We start from the raw sequence: 26,015 nt of genomic DNA on the forward strand, positions 1-26,015 counted from the left end.
ATTGCAATTGTGTATGTAAATTTATTTTTTAAATTTAAAGTTACCAGAAAAATAAAATCCCTAAACCTTTAGTTACTTTTTTTGGTGCTATTGGTGCTAGTGAGTGTAGTGATTCAATGGATATATTTCCTTTTACCTTATAACGCCAAGAACACAACACGTGTCGTGTTATAATTTCCAATATTTGAGTGAATTACTCAGTAAAAAAGTTAGTATTTATATTAAATGTTATTATTTAAATTCCGTAATTTATTTTACTTTGTTTTTCGTCATTACTTTTCGCTAAATACATTGGTTCTGCGGCTAAATAAATCCACGCGAACTCACATGTCCATATTTTTTTTTCTTATATTTTAATTGTTAAATAATTAATATTTATGCAAATTTATGTAATTATTTTTAATCATTAAATTAAAATAATTATTATTATAACAAATGTCGTATGAAAAGTTTGTGAATAATTTTTTCAAGTAGGTTTAATGTTTCATAACCTAAAAAGTTTTAGTGAGCTCAATTGTTATACATCGACAGTCATATATTTTTTTTCATCTGTTAGCTGAAAGTATGACTTAGTGTTAATTCGTTAAAATTTATTAAAAAAAATTTTTAAGGACCAATGAATAATTATAATATTTATTTATAACACTGAAGTTGACATATTAAAAATTTTTTTAGAATTTTACAGCAATTAAATTACAAAAAAAAAATTAATTAAAAAGTTTCACATGTGAAATTTTTTTTATTGTAATTAATTTGTTGAAAAAATTTTTAAAATTAACAGCTGACCGCTAATTTCAGTATTATATTTATTTTTGAATTTTCGGAGCTGGAAAATTAGCTCATATTTAATAATTGTCATTTAATTTTTTTTACTAAATAAATTTTGATGTGTATTAATCATAACTTGTTGATTGCAGAATGCCGCTTGCTGTAGATTATCTGCACCCATCTCCTCAAGAGGAAAAGAGAAAGCACAAGCTGAAAAGGTTGGTTCAAAAGCCCAACAGCTATTTTATGGATGTAAAATGTCCAGGATGCTACGCCATCAAGACTATTTTTTCACATGCTCAACGACCAGTTGAATGTGACGGCTGCCGCACAATTTTGTGCACACCCACCGGTGGAAAAGCACGTTTAACCGAAGGATGCTCCTTCAGAAGAAAAGTACAGTGTTAATTACAGTGTTGTGCTAAATTTCTTACATCTCTTTTCAATGGTAATTAAATACATTTTAACAGCAACATCGTCAGCTAAAATTACAATCAATAACAATGTACAACTTCCGCTCTTGTATCTGTTTCGCTCGATTATTGAGAATAAATCTTGAAAAGAGTTAAGTCTTTTTCAAATAATTTTTTGAATTTTATTTATTCATTCCTTTTATATTTCTTAGCTGTAATTTTAATTTTTAATTGACTTAGTTCAGAGCAGTTAGCAATATGTTTTTTAATTTTTACATTTTTTTTTCTTGTTTTGTTTTTAATTAAAATTTTTTTTTTCAGAGTTTATTTATATTTTTGAAAAAATGAACTAAACAAATTTTTGTAATTGAAGTGATTTTTAAAAATCATAATTACGCAATAAGATGAAATTCTTCGTGTGTAAAGCATTAGGTCTTTGTTTCGATAATTCAAATTTTTATTGCAATATTATTAATTTTTATACTGGAATATTTATAATTAAAAAATCCATTTTAAATTTTAAATTATAATATGTTTAAAACTTAAAACTTTTTAGATCAAATATTGATAATAAGATAATTATTTATATCCCAGTTGTCATTGCACAATAAAATGAAATTTATACTTATCTAACGACATAGTAAAATTATCTTTTTTTTTTTTTAAATAGTATTTGTAATATTTTTAATGTTTTTGTCTCAACTGAAAAAACTGAAATAAGTCATAACAACAAAGTATAAAATTTTTTTATTTATTTATAAAATTATGAAAAAGTGTACAAAATTACAAAATATTAAATATTTTAGTAAGAATAAGCGTTTTGTCTCGAAATTTTCGATACTCAAAGGCTTTGGGTTCTTTGATTTCGCTTTCGGAGTTGGTTGAAACCTCAGTGAACTTGATCAATTCATCGGTGTCTTTTTCAACCGTCAAGTGCCATATATTGTCAAAGTACAAAGGGTAAGGAGTACTTTGTAAACTGGTACCAGTTACTGAAGCGCAAAGAAGTACTTGACATTTTTTAACTCTCGCACAAGCGTTTACAGAGTCATGCAAAACAGCGCATAGTTTAGCTATATGCATATCTTCAAGTTCGGTGTTTTGCACACCTTTGATGTAAGTATCGAGATTATCTATTAAAATTAGCGATGGAAGTTTTGAAAAAGTGTGCAAGTCTACTAGTTGTTCTGCTAATACATCATAAGTTTCAAGATATCTGTAAGTACAAAGAGAAAAAATTAAATATAAAGATATATACAATACATTTATCAATAAATCAATAAAACTTATTTGTAATTCATAGGAGTACGTACAGAAATTTAATCATGTCATATATTGCGGGTGGTACATCCTTTCGGTCATGATACTGAGCGGGAAAAGATTTCAATGGACTTGGAGTGATGAAGAAAACTAAATTTCCTTTTTCTGCCCAGTGCATAGCAGCCTAATGGATAACAATTAATAATATATTATGTGACTAGGGATGAAATCGTGTTTCAGAATATTTTATGACACTGAGCTTGACAGATATAAAAATGTTTTCAGATATTTATAGCAATTAAATTATAAAAAAAATTGAATTAAAAAATTTCACATAGAAAAATTAATAAAAATTACAAGTGAAAATTTTTAGAAACATTTTTTTATTGTAATTGATTGGTTAAAAAATTTTTTTAAATTAACAGCTGACCGCTAACTTCAGTGTTATTTTTTTTTTAATAAAAAAAAAATTCTAAAAATTTTTAGATGTCGGCTAACTTCATTGTCATTTAAAACTCACAGTTTCAATACAGATTATGGGAAAAGAAAATAAAAAAAAATTGTAATTATTAATTATTATTGTCACTAAATTATCTTACTTCAAATAAGAATGATTTAGCAGTGATCAGTGGTCCAAATAACAGCGTTGAGTTTGAAGTATTTTTTAAAGTAAACATTTTAAAATATTAATTTATTATAAACTTTAAAATTAACTAGCTCTTTATTATGATTATAAAATTTTTTAAGGTTAGAAATTAAAAAAAAAAAAATACTAGTCGTTGAACCAATCAAATCAAATGGTTTTGGACCCTTCTTCTTCTTCTTCTTCTTTAGGGTTCGGTAATATATGTGTATGTATGTTATGTAGAAATATTAAATGAATTTTATATGAAATTATAAATGAAGAAATTATATTAGACAGTTTTTACTGAAAATATTGTTTAATATACATAAAAAATCAAGAATACATTATATCTTAATTACGTAAACAATCTAATAATTTAAACATATTAATATAACTATAAACTACAATTAATGCAATAAATAATCACAGTATAAATCATGGCAACAGTATTTATATCCATATGTAGTAAGTACGTTGCGCATGGACAAAAATTTGGTTCAAAAATTTATAACACTTTTTTTTTTCTATCAACGAAAACAGTGAAAGCAATTACAAATAATAGCCGGTTCCATACAAGGCACTTTTTAAGACACAGTACGGTAAAATAGTTAAAAATTGAACAAAATAACTATTTACTTATTTTGTACCTTTTATACTTATATCTAAACATTTATAATGTTTTACAACTGTAAATATTTATGATTTGTGCGGTTAGCATAAAAATCATATCAATCGAAGATTATTTTACATTTTTAAAAATTTATTTCTTCAATTTTCCTAAAAAAATCTTTAAACGAATTTAAATTACTAGATTTTAACAAAAAATTTTGTATTCACCGGGTATTAATCATATCATCGACTTTTAAATAAAGTATAAAAATATAATACTAAATTATCAAATGATTTTTATATAATTAAATTATATCATACTCTTCGTATTAATTAAAAACAATTTTTACACAAAAATAATATTTATAAATGAAATTTTCAAGCATAATTATTAATTTTTCAAAACTATAAATTCGAATTTTTATAAAATAATGATTAAGTAATAATACTCTTTAAAATTGACGTATCTAATAAATTAAATTTATTCTTTTGTTAGAATAAAATGAGATTCATAGCTCACTAAATGACAATTTTACTTCAGACCTTGAAGTTAAATAAAATATTAATAAAAAAATAATAAAAACTTGTAATTCTAAAACAATAATAAGATGTATATAGTGTAATTGGCGTAATTTATTATTACACATTATTGTCAACGTTACTGCTAATTAAAGCTACTCGAAGCCATTATTGAGATTCAAAAATAAATATTTTCAATTGCTTTTTTAATTGACGATGTCTAATTATACCGACCTTTTTACCTTTTTTTAAGTGTAAAAATTTGTTAAATCTTTAAGACGATCACCTAAAATCAAACCCACTTTTATAAAATTATCCAAACAAATATAAAAATTATTGATAATAAATTAATCTTACCAAAAGTTTTTTTTTTAGACAAAAACTTCTTAGATTGTGAATTTGTTTCGACAGATTTTCGATATTCCGCAACTCTTTGGATGAATAATTTAATATTGTAGTAGTCGTGGACCGTGGTACCTTCGATGTGGGCAATATAATCCGTCACGAATGTATTAAACATTGTAGTTTCAACAAACCACTCGAGGAAATATCTGTAAGTTTTACTAGGAGATGCTTTAACGAATGATTCTTTCTGTAAATCCATTAAAAAAATAAATTATTATTAGTATTACAGTGAAAGCTCTTAAATATTAATAATAGAAGAATAAAAATTACCTGAAAAATAATTTTACCATCTTGCTGTGTAACTAAATGTTTATCAAAGTGTATACAAGTTTCAACAAACACCCGAAGAAATGCTTCAGAAACAAGAAAATTTCTGATTCCATCAGCTGGCCTGACATTGCTCGATACCAGTTGCAATGCACACCGGATTCCTTTTTGCAGTCGTGAAGGTAAAATAGTTGACTCGTCTCCCACTGCACAAAGAACTTTCGACGTATCAAGATCAATAACAATTCCGTCTTGTATAGAGTCCACTTGGGTATTCGCTCCATTTTTGGACTTCAAAATACCAATGACAAATGGCAGCGGTGCTTGTAAAATTTCAGATAGCTCTGGAATATTGGGTAGAACGGGGATGAATGTATGCGGCCAATTGAATGGATAAAGCAAACTTTGCAGTGCTTCAACGCACGATGACAATTTGCTTAGTTTTTCACAAACGAGAACGACACGGCGTTCCAATAATAAAGTACCAAATAAAAATATAAGTACTTTATTGCTTACGGCGTCAAATAATTGACTCATGTCTTTTTCTTCTAATCTAGGATCACCTGAACGTACAATTATTTTCTCTGGCGAGCAAGGTTCTACTTTAACGGATCTATGTTCATTATTTAATATGACATCATTTGTACCATTCGTTTCGCTAGCAGTTGAACAAATGTCATTGTCATTACTCATAAAATTATTGTTATGGCTACTAACGGTTAATATTTCTATTTTATCAGTTGTTAATTTAATAAAATTGCCTGGCTTTGGCATTGGACTATTATACAAATCTTCAATAAATTTTCTACGTTTTTTATCAGGTAATCCGTGTCGCGATTCAAGTTCTAATAAAACTTTGTGATAAAATCCACTGGCTCGAAATTTAGTAATCATACAATAAGCCAGTGGCAATATCGGTCCACCCTCTGGTTTAACTCGGCAACAATAACCGTACCTGCAGTCACCTTTATCGTCCATCAAAAATAGAGAATAAAATTGATTTTGATTTGGGTCTGATGATGGCCAATCTTGAGCGTCAGGAAAACAAAAATTTTCAATCCATGCTGGTGCTTTTGCCTATAAAAAAAAAAAAAAAAAAAAAAAAAAAAACAATAATTAAAATCATTTGTAGATTATGTATTGAATTTTTTCAAAGACATACATTTTTTTTTAATTGCTCAGGATAAACGTTAAATATATTTTTCAATAAAATAAACCTTCAGAATTTCAATATTAAAAATTTTTTTTTGCAAATAAAAAAAAAATAAGTCTTATCAAGTTAATATAAAAATATATTTTGTACTTACATAAATAGGATATTTATCTTTGATGTACGGTTCTCTAGTACATAAATTGAGCTCGACAAGCAAACAGACATCAAACAGTTTATCACGTCGGTCTCGAAAGCTAGTCTCATGTTTTTCCGAATATTTTATAGAAACACGCCTAACATAATGTTTCCTTTTTTCAGTAAGATTACGATGCAATTCTTCTTTATTCGTTTTACTGGTGCTGTTTTCTCGGTGCTTAAACAATCGTAATTTTTCATTGAAGCTTGACAGTTCGTCGTTGGCAGATGAGGGTGTAGAGGCTATGGAGTCTGTGTCCGAAGAAGTGTTCGAGTCAGTCGATATCTCCACTCCAGCCATCGTACTCGGTCCGAATGCTTGATTCAATAGCTGCTCCACCTTTTTATCAATAAAGAGTTTTTGTATATTAAATCAATTTTTACAGATATATTTTTATTTAAAAAAACACAAGCGCACTAGGATGTATCTACTTTTATGACGATACATTGAATCATCGTAATTAATCCATTATATATTTCCTTTACGTCATCAATAAATAAGTTTTATTAGTGATGGGTGTCGTTATGGTATATACATCTATCAATAAGGACTTTAATTTAGTAAATGCGCGCGAATAAATAAAAATCTATTTTTTATTTTTTTCTAATATTGTGTTGTGTATAGATTTTTAATTTAATATCAATTTTATAAATACAAAAATCAGAATTTATAACTTGTGGTTTATTCTAACGCCAGTACAAATGAAAACAAAGATCACTCTCAATAAAATTTATGAGTCATTACGTATCTTGTGCAGCTTCTTTTACGTTCTCTCATCACTTCTATTCATTAATACAAATTTAACACGTTTCAGATGTTATTAAGGCGTATTTTATAGAAGATACTATTGAAAAATGTGAAGTTGTAGAAAAAGTTTTTTAAATTAATTAAAAAAAATTAAAAAAAAATGATTTGTCCTTATTAATATTTTTTCATAATTATAAATTAATATTTTTGTACCTTAATTTGACTCGGTCCATCCAAAAATGATCTGGACAATGAATTGGATTTATTGAGAAATGTATGAAAATTAATATCTTGTGATAATTTGTCCAACTCCTTAGTTTTTGATGTGTTATTATTATTTTCCAAAAGAAGTGGATCTATTGGTGTACACTGATGAAAAAAAAAAAAAAAAAAAGATAATTATTATTTATCTGTAGTATACATATATCTATATATATAGTACAATATAAGTAATTATATTGGGTAATTAATTGATGCCTATGGGGAAAATTTCAAGTCAATACAATCTACCAGCCTATCATCAGATCTCTTCATTTTTTGGGTCAATTAGATGACTATAATTATTGTGATAATTAAAAAAGAAAAAACACATTTGAAGATAATTGCTCCGGAATTTAGAGCATTAAAACTCTGTACTAAACAATAAAATGACGAATTTTCTCATGATATTTTAACAGAGTGAGAATTTTGTGCTAAAAATTCATTATCTGTTCTAGATTATTTAACTGTTTAAAAACAAGAAGTAACTAATGGCCTTGTGATACAACATAATATTTAAAATTATACGAAAATAATACAATTTATATAAAAAATATATAATTTAATACCATTAGTTATCACATTACTATTAATATATTTATTGAAAGACTGTGGGAATATTTGATTATATGGTTACTTTACAATTAACGGGATCGTGTGAACTAGTGCTTTATTTATTCGCTGAAAAATAGTGAAAAAAAAAAAAAAAATAAATAAATAAATAAATAAATAAAAGAATTAATTATTAATTTGAGTATATACCATATAATGCAACTCGGGTTCTCTCTTCTTTTCTCTCGGTGGAAAGGATAGCGATTCATCAGAAGTATTTTGTCGCTTTTGATTACTAATAAATCCATTGTCACACTGATGCCAATTATGGGATAAATAATTGTGCTCTTCCGGTGATAATTTACTTAACTCCATAATATCTGTACCGCTTTTTTGATCAAATGAAAATGGCTCTGCATAAATACGCTCTTCATTTTTAGCTGATGAATTACTTTGTCGCCGTTTACCGTCAAGAAATGTCGTTAATTCTGTTGATAATCTTTTAGCAGCTGGACTCAATTGCTGATCGTAAAAATCATTATTACTCGATAAAATATTTGAAATTGAATTGTTTAAAACGTCATCGGATTTAGACTTCAATCCATTTAATGAGACCGAGGATGATTCTGTAAAGTATGTTTTAAAATTCGGCTGTTGATACATCATTGGACTCGCACAATTTAAATATGGCAAACAATCAAACGTCGAGTGCTTTCGTGTTTTTGACTCTGAATTTTTACTTTCATTATTTCCTTTTTTAGGGTCATCTAATGTACGAGATAGCCTGTTGAAAAATTTATTTTTATCCGTATTTTCAATATTGTCCAAATCATTTTGATTTTTCTTATTATTAATGCTGATATTATTATTAAAATGCATGTCTAATTCAAATTTTTCTTTTCTAGGTACTATCACTTTTGGTCCCAGGGCTTTTTGATGTTGAATTAACACAGTTTCAAGTTTTTCCAACATTTTCTTCGAGTCACGAACGGTGCGACATTTAACGGAACTCGTTGATGCCGTGGGAGAATGTTCTTTAATGTCATTTAATGCTGAACTATTTTTACTGGGCAATGCACTATTTAAATTTTGTACATTGTGTGCTGAGCTTAGTCCAGTTTCTTTCTCTCCTATTTTTACCCGGTCTTTTGAGGACCCAGAAACAACATCATCATCATCTTCGTTACCATTGCCATTATCCGCTTCACTATTATCTTCATCACCAGGAATAACTTCATAATTCCTTACAGATTTTGACAATCCAATTACATCGAGTCCGGTATTTTTTTCACAAGAATCTAGTCTATCCCTCGTCCACAAAGATTTAACATTTTCTCCAGCATCTAAATTATATCTTCGACTTACCGGACAGTGAGCAAAAGTCCTGGGAGGTTTTTTTGGTGGGGGACCAGATGGCAGTGGAGCTTTTAATGCTGCTTTCAGCCTGTCGGTCAATTCATCAGTTGATTCATCATCAGACTTTAAAGAAGAAGCAGCTGGGATAGTTGCTTCACATGAATTATTATTGTACTCATCTTTCTCAAGCTTCGTTGATTTTCGTCGTGATAATTCCTCTCTAATGTCTATCATTGTATTATCTCCGTCATTATCTTGAGTAAACTCATTAGACTTTATACTTTTATCATTAACCGTATTTGATTTTATTACTTTTGTATACTCAGCACCATTCATTATGAATTTATCAAATTGAGTTGGATTTTTTTTTTGTAAATTATTAAATGAAACAACATGATCATTAGTAGTATTAAGACGTTTTGATGCCTGACCAAAATCATAATCTAAATTATAAATAGGTGATATATTTTTTTGTCGTGAGATCACAGTTGTTTTAACAGAATTTTCACAAGTTACGTTCTTTTCTTTGGTCAACGGTGGCCGATTGCTGTTTTTAATACTTTTATACTCGTACTTATTTTTATCACCATAATCTACAACATCAAAATCTTTATCTTGTGCATCAACATCTACAACATCATCTTCTGTAGATTTTTTTTTGACCTTACCTAGCTTACCGTACTCTGGTTTCTCTTCGAATATTTTAACATTTTGATTAACTATGGAAAATACTTTTTCCTTGGACGGCGAATGCAAGTTTCTTATTTTTGTAAGCTTGTCTCCTCTGAAAGCCGGCGTTCGTTTAATATTTTTACCAGGATTCGATAACTGTCTCGTGACATTTAGCTTCAAATTTTTTTTTATTTTAACTGGAGAAGCACTTAGTGATCTACGTAATTGTTCTTTTTGGTCATTATCTTCATTGTCATGATTATTTTTAGTGTTATTTTCAATTGAAGTTTTAGTAGACAAGTTTTGTTCAAACTTTTGTTTTATCATATTAACCATCGTGCCATTTTCAGACGTCAAGTAAGACATCTTTTAGCCTTTAACTTTCACTTTATTCACGCTCAATTAAACATCGGTATTTTTATATCAATCAAACTGAATCCTGGATTTTAAATCACCTGAAATTGTTAAAAATTTTAATAATTAATTGTCTTAAATAAATAATATTTAATGTCAAAAATTTTCTAATAAATGTTTTATTCAAAATTAAAAAATTAAATATTGAATTTTCTTCTTTTTAATCATTTAATTAAAAAATTTTTAAAAAGTAAAGTTAATTTTTTTTTTGATATTCAATTTTTTTTAGGAAAAAAACAAACACCTAATAATAAATTTTTAAATCAAAAAAATATCTGAATGATAAAATTATTTAATACCTGTTGTTTTAAACTTTATTTTATATTTTTACACACCAATCAATTGATTTATTTAAAAACTTATAAAAACTGTCAGATACTTTTTGTTTTATGTACCATAAATTTACTATTTACTATACAACAAATAATTTAACAACACTATTTTTATAGAACAAAAAAAAAAGAAATTAAACACCTGTTGCATTGTTTAGTAAAAAGTTAGGTTATTTTGGAGTGACAGTTATAAATATTTATAATTACACACATTGAATATTAAATTACAGTAACTGTAAACTATTTAGTAAACAATTGAAATATTTACAATAAAAATAAATATTTAAAGTAAAAATATCTATAAATACCGAAGCTAAAAAATCATCAACGTAAAATAGTAATTAATTAATCACTTTTATAAATAAATAACTTGTTTTTTTTTATATAATAAACGCATGAAGATATATTATTAAAAAAATAAAAAGTAAACAAAAAATATTTACTCTAAAAACTTTCGCTTGTAGATTCGAATAATTGTCGTCTTTACATTTAGTATACACAATTACATTCGCCTTAAGTTTAAAAAATAAATTAAAATACAAAACCGTCACGACACAAGTTAGAAGTCATACTATATTTTATTTAATAGCTTGATAATATACATATACATAAACTTTAGTCCTGATAATAATAATTGAAAATAACTTTTGTGTCAACGATAAAATGCGTGTTAAATTGCGCACTGAAAGAATAGAAAGATAAAACAGAATTGGAATATATGATACGTTGTGTATATTTATATATTATATGTTATAAGTATTACTTGAAGTTACTGACTGCTGAACAGCGTGTATGTACGACGGTATATGCATGTAGAGTGATTATAGAGTTGGCTGAAGCTGAAGGATAGAATTGGATGTTTTAGAACGAGTGTTGTACTCGTTATTTAAATTAAGTTCAACGGTGTTCTATAAATATTTTTTTTTGTTACCATAATTCATCGTTATATAGAATAATTGTATGACCTTTTTTGTAATTTACAGAATTATATATACAGCTCATTACAGATACAATAAAATATAATTATTATTTCATATTACATTTATTTATGAGATTAAAGTTAGCTGTCACTTGACAATTTTTAATTTATTAAAATTTCTACAAGTCCATTTTTTTAATAATTTTTTTTTTGCTATAATTTATTTGTTAAAAAAAAATTAAAACAATTGTGAAGTGACAGCTAAATTTAATGTCACTTTAATAATTTATTTTATTTAGTACAACTTGTAATGATAATTAATTTAAAAAATTTTTTTAACAGATAAATTGACATTTAGAAAATCAAAAAAATGCAATTTTTCAGAAATAATTTTTCGGAGCAAATTTATTTATTAAAAAAAAATTAAAAAATTATAATAGTTTAATTTTTAAGTAAATATTGTAATTATTTTTTGATTTGGAATTCAGATTATTGTCGCTTTAAATTTAAATGGAATGCGACACTTATAAATAGAATCATAAGAGGAAAAAAAAAGTGACAAATTATAAGAGGAAATTATACCACGTTTTTTTTTTTTTTAAGCATTTATTTTTAAAGTATTTTACAGTTATAAAAAAACAATGGTTATAAATTTATGTAAAATAAAAAGAATGTTATATACAGTTGTTACAACAAAGATTTTAACCGTCTGAAAATAAATATTTACTGACGTTTAAGCCAATAATATAAATAAATATTCATTTTGATATCGTGCATTAATTAATCACTGATATTTCAAATAATCAGTAACTTGTACGATAAAATCATCGAGCTTTCACATACGATTTCAAGGTAATATTATGAAACAGGATATTTAGTTTGATTATGATTATATCTTATGTACAAAAGGCTTTCCTTCTTCAATTTGTGACTCTGCAGTCAATTGATTGTCTTTCATCTGTGAATTCAAGTTAATTATTATTTATTATTAATAAAAAAAATTAATACCAGTATTTTCAATTAATGATAGTAAGATTTTCTGATATCTTGCAATTTTTTTTTTTCAAATTTCTATAAATACATTAGCTAGTTAATTATTACTTTCATGGTCGCTTGCTTCTGGCCGTGAAAAATTTCAGCCGATATTTTTGTGACTTTTCTTAAGCTTGAAAAAAAAAAAAAAAAATTTTATTATTACTTCGACTACTGGACTAAAAAAAAAAATTTAAGACCTAGTCATAAAAAATAAGATGACCATAAAAATAATAAATTATTATTGATTGCATAAGATCTCGGTAATCTTAGACGATTATTTTTTTTTTTCTCTTAATATTCTTGCCAAAGTCAAGAATATTTAAAAATCAGATTTATTGCATCAAATAAATAAATTCCAAGTACTTACTTCTAGTTAACAAAATAATAAATACTCAACTAATTTATGAATTGTTTGTTTAAACTTGCCTTCACATGAGTATAAGAAATAATTCCTCCTAATGTCAATGTAATTCCAATAGCTTGATTTAACGCTAGAGATTCTTTAAATACAATTGAACCACCTAATAATAATAAACAAAATTTACAATGTCCAACCATATTGTATCTATATTCGTGAAAATTAAGGAAAAGATATTTGTTAAGATTAATTGTGTTTAATTAAAGTATGTCTATTAATCCGTAAAAATTCCTGATCCTACCAGGCTTTCCGCTTCAATGTTAAAAAACACATTTTTCAATATTATTAATTATATCTAATTAATTACAAATAATTAATAACAAGGATACGTTAAGGGCGATGTTTTTCCTATGATCCAATAAGACGTAAGATTAACAAAAAATGCTACAACACTAGAAAACAGGACCATGACCTAAAACAAAAAAGCAAGTCCGTTAATTAAATAAAAAATATTAATTTAAAAATATTAAACTTACGATGTCAAAAATAGACCAATTGTGGCTCAAGGTACTACCAATAGGTTCAACAATAGATACAATAAATAAGAGCATTAAAGCAGATAAAGGAGCTTGATAATACAAAAGTTGCATAGGGTCCATTTGCAGTTCTTTTTGTTTTTGATTGATCCACTGTAAAAAAAAAAAAAAAAAAAAAAAAAAAAAAGTAACATATTTTAATAAATAACTTTTCTTTTAGAAAGATGAAAATTAATTTAGTAGATTCTTGAAAATTTTAAGAATTTTTTTAACAAAAATAAAATTATTAAATATCTGCCAAATTAATTTTTATAGAATAATATGAATTACCACTTGGTAAAGCGATGTCACAAGCACTCCAAGAGTCGCATAAATCGTTCCTAGAATATTAAATTGTATATCGTAATAAAAATTAATAATTACTCCCAATACAATTGGAATGAGTGTTAATTTAACTGGGAGACCAAAGTGTTTGTTATAAAATGACATTTGTATGATAATGACACATGGAGTCGTCAACATTTTAGCAATCTGATAAGTCCCGACTGTATTGTGGGCCAAACTCAAATTTGTCAGGACGACGAACCCGCAAAAGGTCATTGCAATAAATAACATTTCTTTAACAGCAACATCTTTTATACAAAATACATCAAATTTTTCACATATTATCAACCCAATAAATGTCACTATGAAGTGTATCATTGACAGAGTTATGTTTGGAAAACCAATGTTATAGTACACCCATTTGTTTAACAAGACTATTAGTATCGAAAAAAATACATTAAGTACTAGATATAATACTGTAGTTTTTTTGTTCATGTTTATGATTGATTTTGTTCTTTTAATTAAAATTATTTACAAGTTTCTATCAACCGGCATGTCTCTATTGTTATTTACATTCCTTTTATTATGGTGAACATAATATAGTAAATATATTTAGGTACAGTTTCAACGCGAGAATTATTTCGAACTGATATGCGAAATGAGAAGGAACTTTAATATGAATGATATTTAATTTAGCTGTTGTTTGACAATTTTTTAATTTTCTTTAACAAAAAAATTTATTCTAAAAAATTATTTTTAAAAAATAATTTCTACAAGTTCATTTTAAAAATTAAAAAATTTTTTTTGCTATAAATTATTTATTAAAGAAAGTTAAAATAATTCTGCATACAAAAGGAAAGAGTATAAAAAATAATTTAACCAAGTTCAGTGACAGAATTATAATTTCAGAAATCCATCAACTCAACCGCTGCAATATTTTCTTTAGTTCTCGCATGTTCTAATTTCCGTAAAAATTCATTAAATACATGCAATGGCTTATTCAAACTAGTTTTCTTATAATCTTTTATCCTTTTGGCCTGACTGGAATCACCTTCAACAGTTTTGTCTAAATTATCATAAGCATTGATTTCTTCAATGACTTTGTGTATGGTGGGAACTGTCATCGGGTCGAACTTATCAACAGCTTTTGGATTAAATGGAACTGATATTTTACCAGTTTTAGGATGAACGCAAAACGGTGATTTTAGTAAATGGTTCAAGCCTTTAGTTACATTTATATCCAGTCGAGGATAACAATATTCAATCATTATTTCATCAATGAAATTCTTGTATTGTCTCCACTTAGAACCTTTCTATAATGAAAATAATTAATGGTAAAAAAAAATTTTTTTTCAATTATTAATTAAGGGGGTACTTATAACTTACTCCTTTGGTCTGTTCATAATAACTCAAGAATGCATTCCACCGGTCTAAGCTGGTCGTATATCTATCAAATAAGCTTTTGACTTCTTTCCTCGTGTCATCATCAGGCAAAAGTGTTAAAAACTTGTTGATATTTTTTTCCGTACCTAGCATATTTTGCTCTTCGACACACATTGGCACAAAAATAGGAGAAATAATATTTAGCGCTCGTCTAACTGATGGGTGAATTTTGTACAAATTGACTTTTCTTTTAGAATAAGCACCTCCAAAAATCAATTGAAAGTACTCAGCAATAGCTCCTCTCTGTGGAGAATCTAATGACCGAGCTACTGAATCACAGATCCATGCATGAATACCACGTCGACCAGAAAATACCCACAATATGTGTTCAAAACCATAGTCATCTATATTATATGTAATTAAAAAATAAATATTAATTATAGATCAGTAAAAATTAAACATAAATATGATTTATTAAATAATTACTACCTCGAAGAGCAACGTCAAGTATTTTACAAGCAATTGACATATATTTCCAACATTTGTTGCAGATATTTGCTTCTGAACAGCAGGTTCTCACTTCATCATAATCTGTCAAATCAATATCAAAAACAAGTTCTCTTTCCATAGCTTCTAATTTTTTAGATCCTGATTTTTCTCCTGGGCTGCAAGTAAAATTAAAATTAAATTTGGATAAATAGAATTGCTTAATTTAAATTATATGAATAAAAATTACAAAATATTGAAGACTGCGCCAATATCAATTTTTACTGGAAACATTGATACTAATGCTTTTCCTAAATCATTCTGATCACTAAAGGCTTGATATCGGATATATATGTCGCCTTCAAGGGTAAATGAAAATTCTCTGAGCTTGAATAAATCCGCTGAAATCATAAGTTTTTATTATAACCTTCGAAATTTAAGTTTTGACATAATATTTATTACCATCTCCGTAGCTGAGCCATTTGTAATATTCATCAAGAGGAAATAATCTTGAGTAATAAACTTTTAGAAGATCCGTAATATTTTCCATTTTTATTTATTTATTTATTTAATTTTTAAAATATCATGAGGTAACTCAACAAGTGATTCACTGGAGTAATATTTTTGGCCAAAGATTTGGCGGCAAGTATTGTAAACATAAACAACAGACATTTGGGTGAGTTTCGAAATGCGCCACGAAAACGACTGGTGGAGAAAATTGAAAACTAATTTTTTTCTAACTTGTCAGGGTATGGTAATTGCAGAAATTTTCTTTATTACTGAGAATTTTCGCGGAGACATATGACCTAAGCTTTATATTTTGAATTTTATACACTCATTAATACAAATTTTCATATAATTTAATTATTTTTATTTTTATTTTGTAAAACATTAAATTTTGAAAGTACATAATTATCCATTAAATCTTTATCAAACATAAATCTTGACAGAGTTTTGTCTCCAATCCCAGAAAGAACTGTTATAAATTTCTCAAATTCATTAACACTTTTCATTTGATTTTCCAAATAGCCAGTGACAATAAAATCACTTGCGCTTAAGTCTTTGTGCTTTTCAGCAATTTCATTTGCAGTTACTAGTTTATTTGTCACAGCAATTTCTAGTTTTAAAGCTTCCTAAAAGTATATAAATTATCACTAATATTCAGTAAATGTATTATATTATATAATTGAACAGTATTATTGAGTTATATATGATATCAAATCTAAACAATTTAGTATTTTTTCAGTACTTTGAATGCATAAAGTGGACAATTCCAGTTTTGCACATTGGGAGGTGAGATGCCAGACAAATTTACTGATCCTCCTCTCATGTTTACATAGTTTAAAAATTGCAATGCATGTTCAAATTCCTCCATGTACATTTGAGTAAAAAATGATTGACATCCGGGCATTACTACATCTGCTCGGCCAAAAAATGCCGCCTTATTTCAAAGAAAATAAGAATTACATTTATAGAGTATTTTAAATATTTAGTGATGTAAAAATAATGTATAAGTATTATTTTTATTCATACCATAGATAAATAATTGTAAAAAGCTTTGAATTCGGTACCGATCTGTTGATTAAAAGCTGTTTCTGTTTCAGGATGAAAATTAAATTGAAGCCTCTTTTCTGAAGGCCATTTTTTAATTTGTCCATCACAATCGTTTGCAGTTTTTGGTGAATAAATTCCCTCATTCGATTCATTTTTGTCTTTTATGTAATAAGTACGTTTTGAAATAACAGTAAGCAATTTTGGAAAAAGTATCTTTTGAATTATTGACATTATTTTTAAAAATTAAAAAAAAATTTAGTACTAAAATTTTGACATTTATCATGAGGTTAAAAATATTTTTAATGAAGTAATGCCAGAAACAATTGAAAGTTGTAAAAAGATTTATATGTATATTTATTATAAAATTCATCGATATTATTGAATTTATGTTCTTAGACTTGAATTGCTAATATAATTATTTTTGTTTTTCTTTTAATTTTAATTCAACAATTAATATATTCATAATAACTTCAATTAACGCTTTATAAATTTAATTAATACAGCAACATACTGCTATTACTGCGCGCAACGTATATACAATGATAAGATTTAAGCAATATTCATTATAAAAATTATTCTTTCAGTGATTTATCAAACATGAATACTCCTAAACCTTCTCCGACTCTTTTGAGATTGGTAACATGATCAGCGATTTCTTTAATAGCGTCAACTTGTTCTTGCAAATATTCACTTTCCAAAAAGTCCAGTAAATTTGCATCATTGTGAGTTGAAGCCAGAGCATGAAGTTCAAGCAGACTCTGAAATGATAAAATTTATAAGTTGATGAAATTAATTGCCAGAATTGGTCAATTCTAAAATTAATGAATACATTTTTCGTTCTATATTTGAATAACACAAGTGTTTTTTATTTTTACAGACAATGAAATTGACACCAACTTCCCCATCCTTGAAACTCTGATAACGACGCATAAACGTTATCATTACGTTTAGAAACAATAATATTCAATTTTAACTACGCAGTTTTAATACAAAAAAAAAAATAATAAACATTTTTGGTCCTCAAAATACTGCAATTTGATTGTAATTATCGACTGGAAAATCATAAGAAGATATAAATATTTTACCGAATTGACTTTCTTCTCGAGCTCCAAAGCTGCTGTCATAGCATCTTTAGCACTACCCCATTCCGCTTTTTCCGGCGACTTGATGTCACTCAAAATAATAGAACCTCCTCGTTTATTCTGATATGTCATAAATTTCATAGCATGTTCACGTTCCTCATCAGAGGCCTGTTTAAAATACTGATGCAATCCTTGAAGAGCTACATCACTCTTGTCAAAATAAAAAGCCTGGATCAAAATAAAAATATGTATTTTTATTATTTAAAATCTAAAAATTAACTTAAAAAATATTGTACTTAAAATAATCAATATTTTAGCCTTTACCATTGACAAGTAGACATAACTTGCGTGCAATTCCATATTGATTTGTTTGTTAAGCGCATTTTCACAGTCGGCATTAAAATTTTGCCTTACGAGACTCATTGTGTATTTTTAAATCACACTTTTAAATTTTATATAGTTCCAATTATTATTTTATCTTTTGCCGCAAGCTATTTGTTGGAATATCACTACCGATCCACGTGAGTCTGATTTATTTTACACTGACATGATATTTATTCTTTCACTTATATATACAATGAAAGTAAGATCTTGCGCATGTGCGTGCAACAATGATATATGTCTTCAGTTGAAATATTATTTACTTGTTTATTAAAATAAACAACTAATAAATTTTGAATGGTTTTTTAACTTACTTGACTTATGTTTAAAAATAAATATATTAATCAATTAAATTTTTCAAATTATTTATTATGAATTTTGGTATTTTCTAATGAAATAAAATTCATAATTAATTATTGAGTCTTTAAGCCCCAATATTGAAAAATCACTGTTTACTTTAAACTCCAAATTTTTAATAACTTCAAAACAAGTTCATTTTTTAACAATTGAACCGTATTTTATTATTTTCTTATCAATTTTTATGAATCATACCGTTTTGACAGGTCAATACCGACAATTACCCCCAAGCGCAATGAAATAAAAATATTAAATATGTCTCAAACAAGTTTTCAAAAAAAAAATTGACTAAAATTTAATCCAATAGTTTTCAAGTTAAATTATTTATAATTTTTAATTAAAAAATGTATTAAATTATTAAAAATCATCATATTCTTTAAATATATTTATTTAAAATCACGATGAGTGGATAAATTTAATTTGAAAAAATTTATTTATATTTTTTATTATAAATTTTGATTATTAAATTGAAATTAAATGTCCTTTAAAAGCCGACTTTTTTTTAAATGACCAATCCGATAGCCAAATGTTCCCACGTGGTCTGTTACCAAACAGTTCTATTGGTTACGTAACAGCCAATGAAAAAGAAACAGCTAAAAGATAAATAAGTATAGTCATCTCGCTCTCGAGATACTGTTGAAATTGAAGAGAGTAAAAGATGGAAAAGCGTATATTTATGTACGTGTAGTAACCTCAAATATCGAACTATACAGTTGTTTGTCTCAACACTTGAATAGAATAAAATAGTTTCAGTAGTGCTGATCAAATTATTTGTTTTCGCGCGACTTTACGTCTTAGTAAGGTTTCACAGTTTATGAAAATGAGACGAATTAATAAAAAATCAGTAAAAACATAGAATAAAATTTAGGTTCAATTCACTGGAAAAAAGATACCAAATTATTGATGTAAAATAATAATAATAATAATAATAATAATAATAATAATAATAATAATAATAATAATAATAATAATAATAATAATAATAATAATAATAATAATAACAATAATAATCAGTATTATTATTTTATAAAAACTTATTTTATTGGAATAAAAGAAAAGTGAAATTATGATGGTCAGATTCAGATCGTTCAGAATATTTTTTATGTTATTTCAAGCAATTATTGGAATATCTGGTACGACTCACTGGGTTGTCACTGAAAATGGAAAAATCCAATCACAGGTATAATAATGTTATTATAATTTTTGTGAACAGTAGAAATTATAAAACAAACAATTTAATGTAATGCTTTATTTGATTAGCCGAAAAATAATAAATTCCTTCTGACAACACATTAAAGACCTGATAAGATATGATGACTAATTAGATTTAGAAAAATATAAACTTTATGTAGCACTAGTTGGTAGAGATTTTATGTTTGATATATTTATCATAACAACATCTCACATATATCATTTAACATTCAATTGCCGTAGAATTGATGATAAAACTTTAATCAGATTGGCTTAAGGATTTCATCAATTAGTTTTAATATTTTATTTTTTATAAAATCGAATTTGAATTGCTATACTTAAATCTCATTGATAATGGATGAGATTCCAGTTATTTTATTCACCTGATACTCTGATATTATTTCAATATTTCTGATAATTACTCAAATTGACATTGTCTTTTATAGTTGGACTCGGCATTTCAAATGAAACGACCCAATGATCTTCCTGCATTTCTTGAGCAAGAAAAACGAATGAACATTGTTCAATCACTGCACAAAAAAATAATGGCGAGAAAAATGGTTCTAGATAGTCAAATAGCTGTTCTCAATTCCATCGGAGATTTGGAGTCTTGGTTGCAATCGTCGAATCCAGAATGTATATCTAATCGGAAATTATTGGAGGATTTCGATTTTTATGCTAGTGTTGCTACTGATGGTAGCTACCGAAAGGGAGTAACGTACGTTGTATAATTTATAAGTACTGTTTGAAATTGTTTTACCTGCAAGAATAAAATTACCGAGTCCATTATTATTTGGTCCATTACATATTTATCTTAAATATGTTTGCTTTTTACAGACAAAAAGATTATTTACTCGACGGAATACCAGATGATGGCAAACGAGCCATTCCAGATTGCAAAAAAACTTTTCCTTTAGATTTCAGCATGTACACTTTTGAACATCTCAGTGTGAGTAAATTGATAAAAAATTTACATTAACTGTATAATCAATAATTGTATTTTTCTAAAAAACAGGCAATGCGCAATAGAAAAAATTTATCGCAGCATCAAGAAAAAGGCTTGATAAAGTATTTACCACCAGGAACGGATTTAAATAAATTCGGTCATCAAATAGCGCATGGATTGAAAAGAAACAGCACTTCATGGTTGCATTTAAATCTTGCTGCTATTTATTGGCGAGTAAAAGGAGATGCTTTTAATGCTCTTGAATGTGCTAGGCGGGCTATCGTTACAGCTCCTAGGTAGATAAAAATCTTTTTATTATATAACTATAAAGAAAAATAAATTTTAATGACATATTGAAAGTAAAGTAATGAATAAATAATTTTAAAGGCAATATCGTGACATACCATTATTAACAACGGGTGGAATTTTACATGCTGCTAAATATTCAGCAGAAGCGGCTATTGTTCTCCATACGGCAATAGATTATGCGCCAACACAAAGTCATCAACATCTTGCTTTAGGGCATGTTTATGCAATTTTAGGTGATTACAATCGATCATTAGCGTGCTATGACAATTCTTTGAGGCTTACGCCTTCAATGGAGCAGGCAAAGCAAGCTAAATTTGTTATCTTATGCTGTCAAAGTTTGACTGAAGCTCTCACTGCTTTACACAAGTAAATACACCTGTTTTTTTTTTGTTTTCAAATTTATTTTTCTATCAATCAAGTTACAAGTTGATCGGAAAAGCACATGGGTTTTTATTTGTTATTTAGGAGACTGGATGACATAGTGACGGAGTTACACGCACAACAAAAAGATTATACAGAATGGTTAAAGCTTGAAGAAAAAATATTGTGTGAGCGAATGAAAACGCCTTTTGTGGCATTTCGTGCTCATCGTTTAGGGCCTATTTTATCAAATAGAGGACAATCTTGTATGCAGCGTGAAGACGACGATGCAATGCTATCATGTCAAGTTACTAATGACAATCAAATGTTTGCCCATAATCTTTTTGTTGATATTGGCGTCAGTTTGCAGCAATTAAAAAATGTTGAGAATCAAGTTGAAAAAATTAATGACAGAATGTCAATAGCCAAAGTTCTACCTTGTGAGTTATTCAAATTTGTATCTTCAAGCAAATATTAGAAATTTTTTGTTTATTATTTTATTAGATTAATTCATTATTATTATTTTTCAATTTTTAATTAGCTAAAAATGAGCACTTTAGTCCAATACCAAAAAATTCTAATGACCGGAGTACGGAATTCTTTACAGTTTTTATGGAACCGACTAGTAAACCAAAGTATTATAATTTTGAAATAAAAAAAAGTAATCGAGAGTTTGAAAACAAAAATTGGCCAGATCAGAGCGAGTGTGAAAAACCATCGCTACTTATTGACACCAAACAATACATACCTATTTATTTATCACCAGAGAACAAAGGCTACATGTTGGTATTGCATGATTATCAAGAAAAAAAAATGTATTAACGATAATTTTGTTTACTTAAAAAATTTTTTTTTCAGAGTTAATATTTTTGTTAATGAATTGATTGGAATGGATTCAGGCAAAGAGTATGCATTACCCTGGTATCCACCGATTTGTGAGACACCAAGCTCTTTTGACTCAAAATTTATTTCTCCGTTATTGTTAAAAGCAACTATGGGAATTAATTCTCCTGAAAGCAGTTTGACATCATTTTTAACAAGTTTGGCTAAAAATTCAGAATTAGCTGAAATCGGACAAAGAATTTTGACTGCTACAAAATCAGTAACGTATAAATTTATCTAATAAGAGTATTATTTTGATGCAGAGAATGACTAAATTATTATAAATTTGTTACGTAGAAAGTTGCTGCGCCATGGGCTCTGTCTATGCTGGCTTCTTTGCACTGGCGAGTCGTTGGAAAATTCAGAAATGCTCTAGATTGCCTTCAATCTGCTTTAAATACTGTTCCAAATGAATTCAAAGATGTACCTTTAGTAAGTATCGCTTCAATCAGCCAAAAATTTGGATTGATTGATGATGCTTTGAGAACTACCAAAGAAGCTCTTCGGGTAAACTCTATTGAGGTAATCTATCTGTGTCTATACTTAATACCTATACATTTTTAGAACCTGCATGTTTATCTTACATTTATCTTACATCCTAAATAAAAAATAAATCTTATAAAGTGTTTTATTTTTTTTTTGTTCAATTTTATTTAGCCATTAACAAATTATTTATATGGATCATTACTTTTTGCAAAAAAAAATTACACTGGTGCGATGTATCATGTGAAACAAAGCTTAAGAGTTGATCCAGAATTAATAGATGGCAAAGCTTTAATGTTATTGAGGACAGTTATTTGTCATAGACGTTCAAACAACAGACGTATAGGTAATGCTTTAATTTTTTAATACTTTTTTTTATACATTGACATTTATTTAAAATTAAAACTGCAAACTTACTTTTTTTAGTTTAAATTTAAAATCATTTTTATAAATAGATTACACTATTTATTTGACATTTAAAAAATTGATTTAATATTTTACAAGTTTTTACTAAAGTTAATTAAAGAACCAGCGATAATTAAATTATTAAAGATAAATTTTGACCTAGTATCTAGATAAAAAATTAAAAACCTTTATCAAAATTGATGGTTTTCTTTTTGGCTTTTACAGGGAACGGAGGAAATGAAATAGAAAGCTGTGGAATGACGTATTCATCACCTGAGAGAATAGCTAAACATGATTTAAATGAAGGAGAAACAGTGCTCTGTTTTGGAGACGGTAGAGATTGTAAACCTATACAATGTTTTGCTATGAAAATGCACAATGATGAAGTAAAAGGTCCATAATTATACTGACAATGAGATAGTATGAATTGTTGGCTATAATTATTACTAAAAATCGTACAAATATTGATCGATCGATCAGTAATCAAAATAAAGTAATTATATGACATTATAGAGTCTCGTTTCAAAGAATCTCCGAAGAATTTATTAAAAATAAAACTTAGAATTGCATATCGACTGAATTTAAACATTCCGTATCCACAAATATATTTTCTTACTTTAAAAATGTGAGAATCTAGCAATCTCAGTTACTACTAAAGCACAAGTTTGAATTTAATGATAAAATGTCTCTGTTTTATATTGACTCTTGATGATCTGTTTGTGTGGTGTGTTTTAAATTTTAAAGAAGGATACTATAGATTATGTATTAAATGAATGTATATAAAGTTATTTTGTATGATAGTGTTTCATTGGAGTGGTATTTAAATATAAAAATGATGTTAAACTAAATATATTGTATTTATTTTAAAATATTTTTTCAATCAACCTGGACTGAAATTAATTTTAAACTTACCTTAAGGATATTACGGCTGCCCAATTTAAAAAAAAAATATAAGAAATGCAGCAATACTAAAAAAAATCAGGTATAAAAATTTTGCAGTCGCTGTATTTTAAAATTGGGCAGCTGATTAGACCCCATCATTACGCTTTTAACTAAAGTAATTTACTAAACTTTATTAAATTAATGAATTCATTTTACAGTGTGTTCATACAAAATTGTAAGTAAATTTATTCAAATATTTATCCTTTTTATTAGTAATAAAATAAAAATTAGCTATATGATTTTATTAATCTCAATATCCGGTGCAAAGTAATATCCCAATGAGTATAATCTTGACAGACAGTAAATGATGTCCGCAATCAGTTTTCCTTTTCTTGGATCACCTCTTCGTTGCAGATTTTTTTTTTGAGATTTTTTTATGACTGTACAAAAAACATTGATATTATTTCATCGCAATATATAATCATATTAGCAAAATAGCCAATAATAATTGCTATAAATTATTTAAATATTAATAATATACTAAATGATTAAAAAAAAATTTAAAAACTCTATTTTAAAGCAATTACAAATAAAACTTAAAAATAATTTTATTGCTCGTTAATAGTTTTAAAAAAATATGAACAATAATAATTATTTTTAATCAAAATAAAAATCTTAAAAACTAAATGTTAATATTTCAAAATCTTTATTTATTTAATAATAAAAATTAAAAAGTTTATATTTTATAAAAATGATAAGTCAATTACAAAGAAAGAAGAAAGAGATAATCCAAAAAAAAATTTTTTTTTATAAATATTAATTTAATGGATTCTTTTTTCAATCCACTCCCGATAATACCAATCGAAACATAAATAATTAATGATACCTAAAAAATAAAAATTAAATTGATTATGTATACAAGTATCAAAATATCAAGTTTCTAAATTCGATACTTGATGTGTAAGCCCGTAGGTCTTCCCCCTTTTACATCCAGTAACTATTGATAAAAGTTTTGTACATACGTTTTTTACCAGCACAAGTACTATAAAGTATGTATTACATATACGTGTATATTTCTTCATATTAAATGGAATATATTATTAAGCTGTTGTATGAAAGAAGCCCCATCATAGCCGCTGTCACACGCACAAGAGTCATATGTCTAATCTTGTGCAGTGGCCAGCAGCTGCATTAAGGCCCAATTTATCTTCATTTATCGATAATTAAATACAATAATTAATTATATACCTCACACCTCTTTTAATTAATTAATTAAATTAATCGTTGATGATTGAATTAATAAAATAGAGGCCACTCAGTTAGAGTTACTTGTTAAAAAATAATAAACTGTATTTTTAGTGAAGATATCTGACATACTGGTATACTATATCCACCTATAAGGCATTAAATAAGATCGGTGTCACAGTAGCAAATATATTCAGTGTAATATTTAGTATTATAACCGTATAGTAGGTGAATCGCCGGGAATAAACATCTTTAGGTGCTATAGAATTGACCGGATAGTTTAAGCATCAATACAAAATTCATTGAGTTCGATTTTAGAGTGCGAAGGTAATACGAGTTCTTAAACACTGT

At 26.8% G+C, this 26,015-nt stretch overlaps 8 protein-coding genes across 12 annotated transcripts; 2 read left to right on the forward strand and 6 right to left on the reverse strand.

The window, feature by feature from the left end:
* The first annotated feature begins 93 nt into the window (after nucleotides 1-93).
* Rps27 (ribosomal protein S27) lies at nucleotides 94-1,352 on the forward strand. Its single transcript, XM_074253569.1, has 2 exons — nucleotides 94-208; nucleotides 918-1,352. Exon 2 carries the CDS (start codon nucleotides 919-921, stop codon nucleotides 1,174-1,176), a length of 258 nt encoding a protein of 85 aa, XP_074109670.1. The 5' UTR covers nucleotides 94-208; nucleotide 918; the 3' UTR covers nucleotides 1,177-1,352.
* A 553-nt stretch (nucleotides 1,353-1,905) lies between these two features.
* LOC141534764 (uncharacterized) lies at nucleotides 1,906-3,196 on the reverse strand. Its single transcript, XM_074254331.1, has 3 exons — nucleotides 3,041-3,196; nucleotides 2,495-2,625; nucleotides 1,906-2,397 (listed from the first exon to the last, which is right to left on the reverse strand). The coding sequence occupies exons 1-3, from the start codon at nucleotides 3,116-3,118 to the stop codon at nucleotides 1,965-1,967; spliced, it is 642 nt and encodes a 213-aa protein (XP_074110432.1). The 5' UTR covers nucleotides 3,119-3,196; the 3' UTR covers nucleotides 1,906-1,964.
* A 167-nt stretch (nucleotides 3,197-3,363) lies between these two features.
* LOC141534763 (uncharacterized) lies at nucleotides 3,364-11,587 on the reverse strand. Of its 3 annotated transcripts, XM_074254330.1 has the most exons (8): nucleotides 10,990-11,587; nucleotides 9,797-10,255; nucleotides 7,983-9,721; nucleotides 7,176-7,331; nucleotides 6,174-6,554; nucleotides 4,870-5,943; nucleotides 4,552-4,786; nucleotides 3,364-4,480 (listed from the first exon to the last, which is right to left on the reverse strand). In XM_074254330.1, exons 2-8 carry the CDS (start codon nucleotides 10,164-10,166, stop codon nucleotides 4,443-4,445), a joined length of 3,993 nt encoding a protein of 1,330 aa, XP_074110431.1. In that variant the 5' UTR covers nucleotides 10,167-10,255; nucleotides 10,990-11,587; the 3' UTR covers nucleotides 3,364-4,442. The 3 variants fall into 3 exon arrangements, with proteins under 3 accessions (XP_074110431.1, XP_074110429.1, XP_074110430.1); XM_074254328.1 differs by having other exon boundaries at nucleotides 7,983-10,255; XM_074254329.1 differs by lacking the exon at nucleotides 10,990-11,587 and adding an exon at nucleotides 10,514-10,889 and having other exon boundaries at nucleotides 7,983-10,255.
* Nucleotides 11,588-12,065: 478 nt separating this feature from the next.
* LOC141534504 (solute carrier family 35 member E3-like) lies at nucleotides 12,066-14,365 on the reverse strand. Of its 3 annotated transcripts, none has more exons than XM_074253889.1 (5): nucleotides 13,725-14,365; nucleotides 13,395-13,547; nucleotides 13,248-13,330; nucleotides 12,927-13,065; nucleotides 12,066-12,423 (listed from the first exon to the last, which is right to left on the reverse strand). In XM_074253889.1, exons 1-5 carry the CDS (start codon nucleotides 14,211-14,213, stop codon nucleotides 12,355-12,357), a joined length of 933 nt encoding a protein of 310 aa, XP_074109990.1. In that variant the 5' UTR covers nucleotides 14,214-14,365; the 3' UTR covers nucleotides 12,066-12,354. The 3 variants fall into 3 exon arrangements, with proteins under 3 accessions (XP_074109990.1, XP_074109991.1, XP_074109992.1); XM_074253890.1 differs by having other exon boundaries at nucleotides 12,898-13,065; XM_074253891.1 differs by having other exon boundaries at nucleotides 12,868-13,065.
* A 151-nt stretch (nucleotides 14,366-14,516) lies between these two features.
* On the reverse strand, nucleotides 14,517-16,281 carry Dnapol-alpha50 (DNA primase small subunit). The gene is made up of 5 exons (XM_074253887.1): nucleotides 16,050-16,281; nucleotides 15,838-15,988; nucleotides 15,591-15,766; nucleotides 15,105-15,505; nucleotides 14,517-15,031 (listed from the first exon to the last, which is right to left on the reverse strand). The coding sequence occupies exons 1-5, from the start codon at nucleotides 16,135-16,137 to the stop codon at nucleotides 14,624-14,626; spliced, it is 1,224 nt and encodes a 407-aa protein (XP_074109988.1). The 5' UTR covers nucleotides 16,138-16,281; the 3' UTR covers nucleotides 14,517-14,623.
* Nucleotides 16,282-16,442: 161 nt separating this feature from the next.
* LOC141534505 (soma ferritin-like) lies at nucleotides 16,443-17,377 on the reverse strand. The gene is made up of 3 exons (XM_074253892.1): nucleotides 17,121-17,377; nucleotides 16,837-17,028; nucleotides 16,443-16,720 (listed from the first exon to the last, which is right to left on the reverse strand). Exons 1-3 carry the CDS (start codon nucleotides 17,370-17,372, stop codon nucleotides 16,448-16,450), a joined length of 717 nt encoding a protein of 238 aa, XP_074109993.1. The 5' UTR covers nucleotides 17,373-17,377; the 3' UTR covers nucleotides 16,443-16,447.
* Nucleotides 17,378-17,713: 336 nt separating this feature from the next.
* Nucleotides 17,714-18,773, reverse strand: LOC141534506 (soma ferritin-like). Its single transcript, XM_074253893.1, has 3 exons — nucleotides 18,548-18,773; nucleotides 18,227-18,451; nucleotides 17,714-17,899 (listed from the first exon to the last, which is right to left on the reverse strand). Exons 1-3 carry the CDS (start codon nucleotides 18,644-18,646, stop codon nucleotides 17,714-17,716), a joined length of 510 nt encoding a protein of 169 aa, XP_074109994.1. The 5' UTR covers nucleotides 18,647-18,773.
* A 920-nt stretch (nucleotides 18,774-19,693) lies between these two features.
* Nucleotides 19,694-24,385, forward strand: LOC141534502 (tetratricopeptide repeat protein 17-like). Its single transcript, XM_074253886.1, has 11 exons — nucleotides 19,694-20,141; nucleotides 20,599-20,870; nucleotides 20,990-21,101; nucleotides 21,168-21,394; nucleotides 21,486-21,773; nucleotides 21,873-22,207; nucleotides 22,309-22,549; nucleotides 22,626-22,869; nucleotides 22,947-23,171; nucleotides 23,307-23,478; nucleotides 23,763-24,385. The coding sequence occupies exons 1-11, from the start codon at nucleotides 20,028-20,030 to the stop codon at nucleotides 23,936-23,938; spliced, it is 2,406 nt and encodes an 801-aa protein (XP_074109987.1). The 5' UTR covers nucleotides 19,694-20,027; the 3' UTR covers nucleotides 23,939-24,385.
* The last annotated feature ends 1,630 nt before the right edge of the window (nucleotides 24,386-26,015 follow it).

Source organism: Cotesia typhae, unplaced genomic scaffold (assembly GCF_013202065.1).
Source record: "Cotesia typhae breed Kobodo isofemale line unplaced genomic scaffold, CoteBio_Ctyphae scaffold_13, whole genome shotgun sequence".
Taxonomy (NCBI): domain Eukaryota; kingdom Metazoa; phylum Arthropoda; class Insecta; order Hymenoptera; family Braconidae; genus Cotesia; species Cotesia typhae.

What these genes read in the sequence shown, in the direction of transcription:
- LOC141534764 (XM_074254331.1), bottom strand. Translation starts at nt 3,118, where the DNA reads ATGTTTACTTTAAAAAATACTTCAAACTCAACGCTGTTATTTGGACCA. An exon ending in CTAAATCATTCTTATTTGAA is followed by an intron (nt 2,626 to 3,040) that starts GTAAGATAATTT and finishes GTTATCCATTAG; the next exon opens with GCTGCTATGCACTGGGCAGA. An exon ending in TATGACATGATTAAATTTCT is followed by an intron (nt 2,398 to 2,494) that starts GTACGTACTCCT and finishes TTGTACTTACAG; the next exon opens with ATATCTTGAAACTTATGATG.
- LOC141534502 (XM_074253886.1), top strand. Translation starts at nt 20,028, where the DNA reads ATGATGGTCAGATTCAGATCGTTCAGAATATTTTTTATGTTATTTCAA. An exon ending in ATGGAAAAATCCAATCACAG is followed by an intron (nt 20,142 to 20,598) that starts GTATAATAATGT and finishes TGTCTTTTATAG; the next exon opens with TTGGACTCGGCATTTCAAAT. An exon ending in GCTATCGTTACAGCTCCTAG is followed by an intron (nt 21,395 to 21,485) that starts GTAGATAAAAAT and finishes ATAATTTTAAAG; the next exon opens with GCAATATCGTGACATACCAT.
- LOC141534504 (XM_074253889.1), bottom strand. Translation starts at nt 14,213, where the DNA reads ATGAACAAAAAAACTACAGTATTATATCTAGTACTTAATGTATTTTTT. An exon ending in TGACATCGCTTTACCAAGTG is followed by an intron (nt 13,548 to 13,724) that starts GTAATTCATATT and finishes TTTTTTTTACAG; the next exon opens with TGGATCAATCAAAAACAAAA. An exon ending in TTTCTTATACTCATGTGAAG is followed by an intron (nt 12,424 to 12,926) that starts GCAAGTTTAAAC and finishes TTGAATTCACAG; the next exon opens with ATGAAAGACAATCAATTGAC.
- LOC141534506 (XM_074253893.1), bottom strand. Translation starts at nt 18,646, where the DNA reads ATGAGTCTCGTAAGGCAAAATTTTAATGCCGACTGTGAAAATGCGCTT. An exon ending in GTTATGTCTACTTGTCAATG is followed by an intron (nt 18,452 to 18,547) that starts GTAAAGGCTAAA and finishes ATTTTGATCCAG; the next exon opens with GCTTTTTATTTTGACAAGAG. An exon ending in TCGAGAAGAAAGTCAATTCG is followed by an intron (nt 17,900 to 18,226) that starts GTAAAATATTTA and finishes TTATCATTTCAG; the next exon opens with AGTCTGCTTGAACTTCATGC.
- LOC141534763 (XM_074254328.1), bottom strand. Translation starts at nt 10,166, where the DNA reads ATGTCTTACTTGACGTCTGAAAATGGCACGATGGTTAATATGATAAAA. An exon ending in ATGGTAAAATTATTTTTCAG is followed by an intron (nt 4,787 to 4,869) that starts GTAATTTTTATT and finishes ATGGATTTACAG; the next exon opens with AAAGAATCATTCGTTAAAGC. An exon ending in GTCTAAAAAAAAAACTTTTG is followed by an intron (nt 4,481 to 4,551) that starts GTAAGATTAATT and finishes GTTTGATTTTAG; the next exon opens with GTGATCGTCTTAAAGATTTA.
- Rps27 (XM_074253569.1), top strand. Translation starts at nt 919, where the DNA reads ATGCCGCTTGCTGTAGATTATCTGCACCCATCTCCTCAAGAGGAAAAG.
- LOC141534505 (XM_074253892.1), bottom strand. Translation starts at nt 17,372, where the DNA reads ATGTCAATAATTCAAAAGATACTTTTTCCAAAATTGCTTACTGTTATT. An exon ending in TTTACAATTATTTATCTATG is followed by an intron (nt 17,029 to 17,120) that starts GTATGAATAAAA and finishes CTTTGAAATAAG; the next exon opens with GCGGCATTTTTTGGCCGAGC. An exon ending in GTCCACTTTATGCATTCAAA is followed by an intron (nt 16,721 to 16,836) that starts GTACTGAAAAAA and finishes ATATACTTTTAG; the next exon opens with GAAGCTTTAAAACTAGAAAT.
- Dnapol-alpha50 (XM_074253887.1), bottom strand. Translation starts at nt 16,137, where the DNA reads ATGGAAAATATTACGGATCTTCTAAAAGTTTATTACTCAAGATTATTT. An exon ending in GGCGCAGTCTTCAATATTTT is followed by an intron (nt 15,767 to 15,837) that starts GTAATTTTTATT and finishes TTTTACTTGCAG; the next exon opens with CCCAGGAGAAAAATCAGGAT. An exon ending in ACTTGACGTTGCTCTTCGAG is followed by an intron (nt 15,506 to 15,590) that starts GTAGTAATTATT and finishes CATATAATATAG; the next exon opens with ATGACTATGGTTTTGAACAC.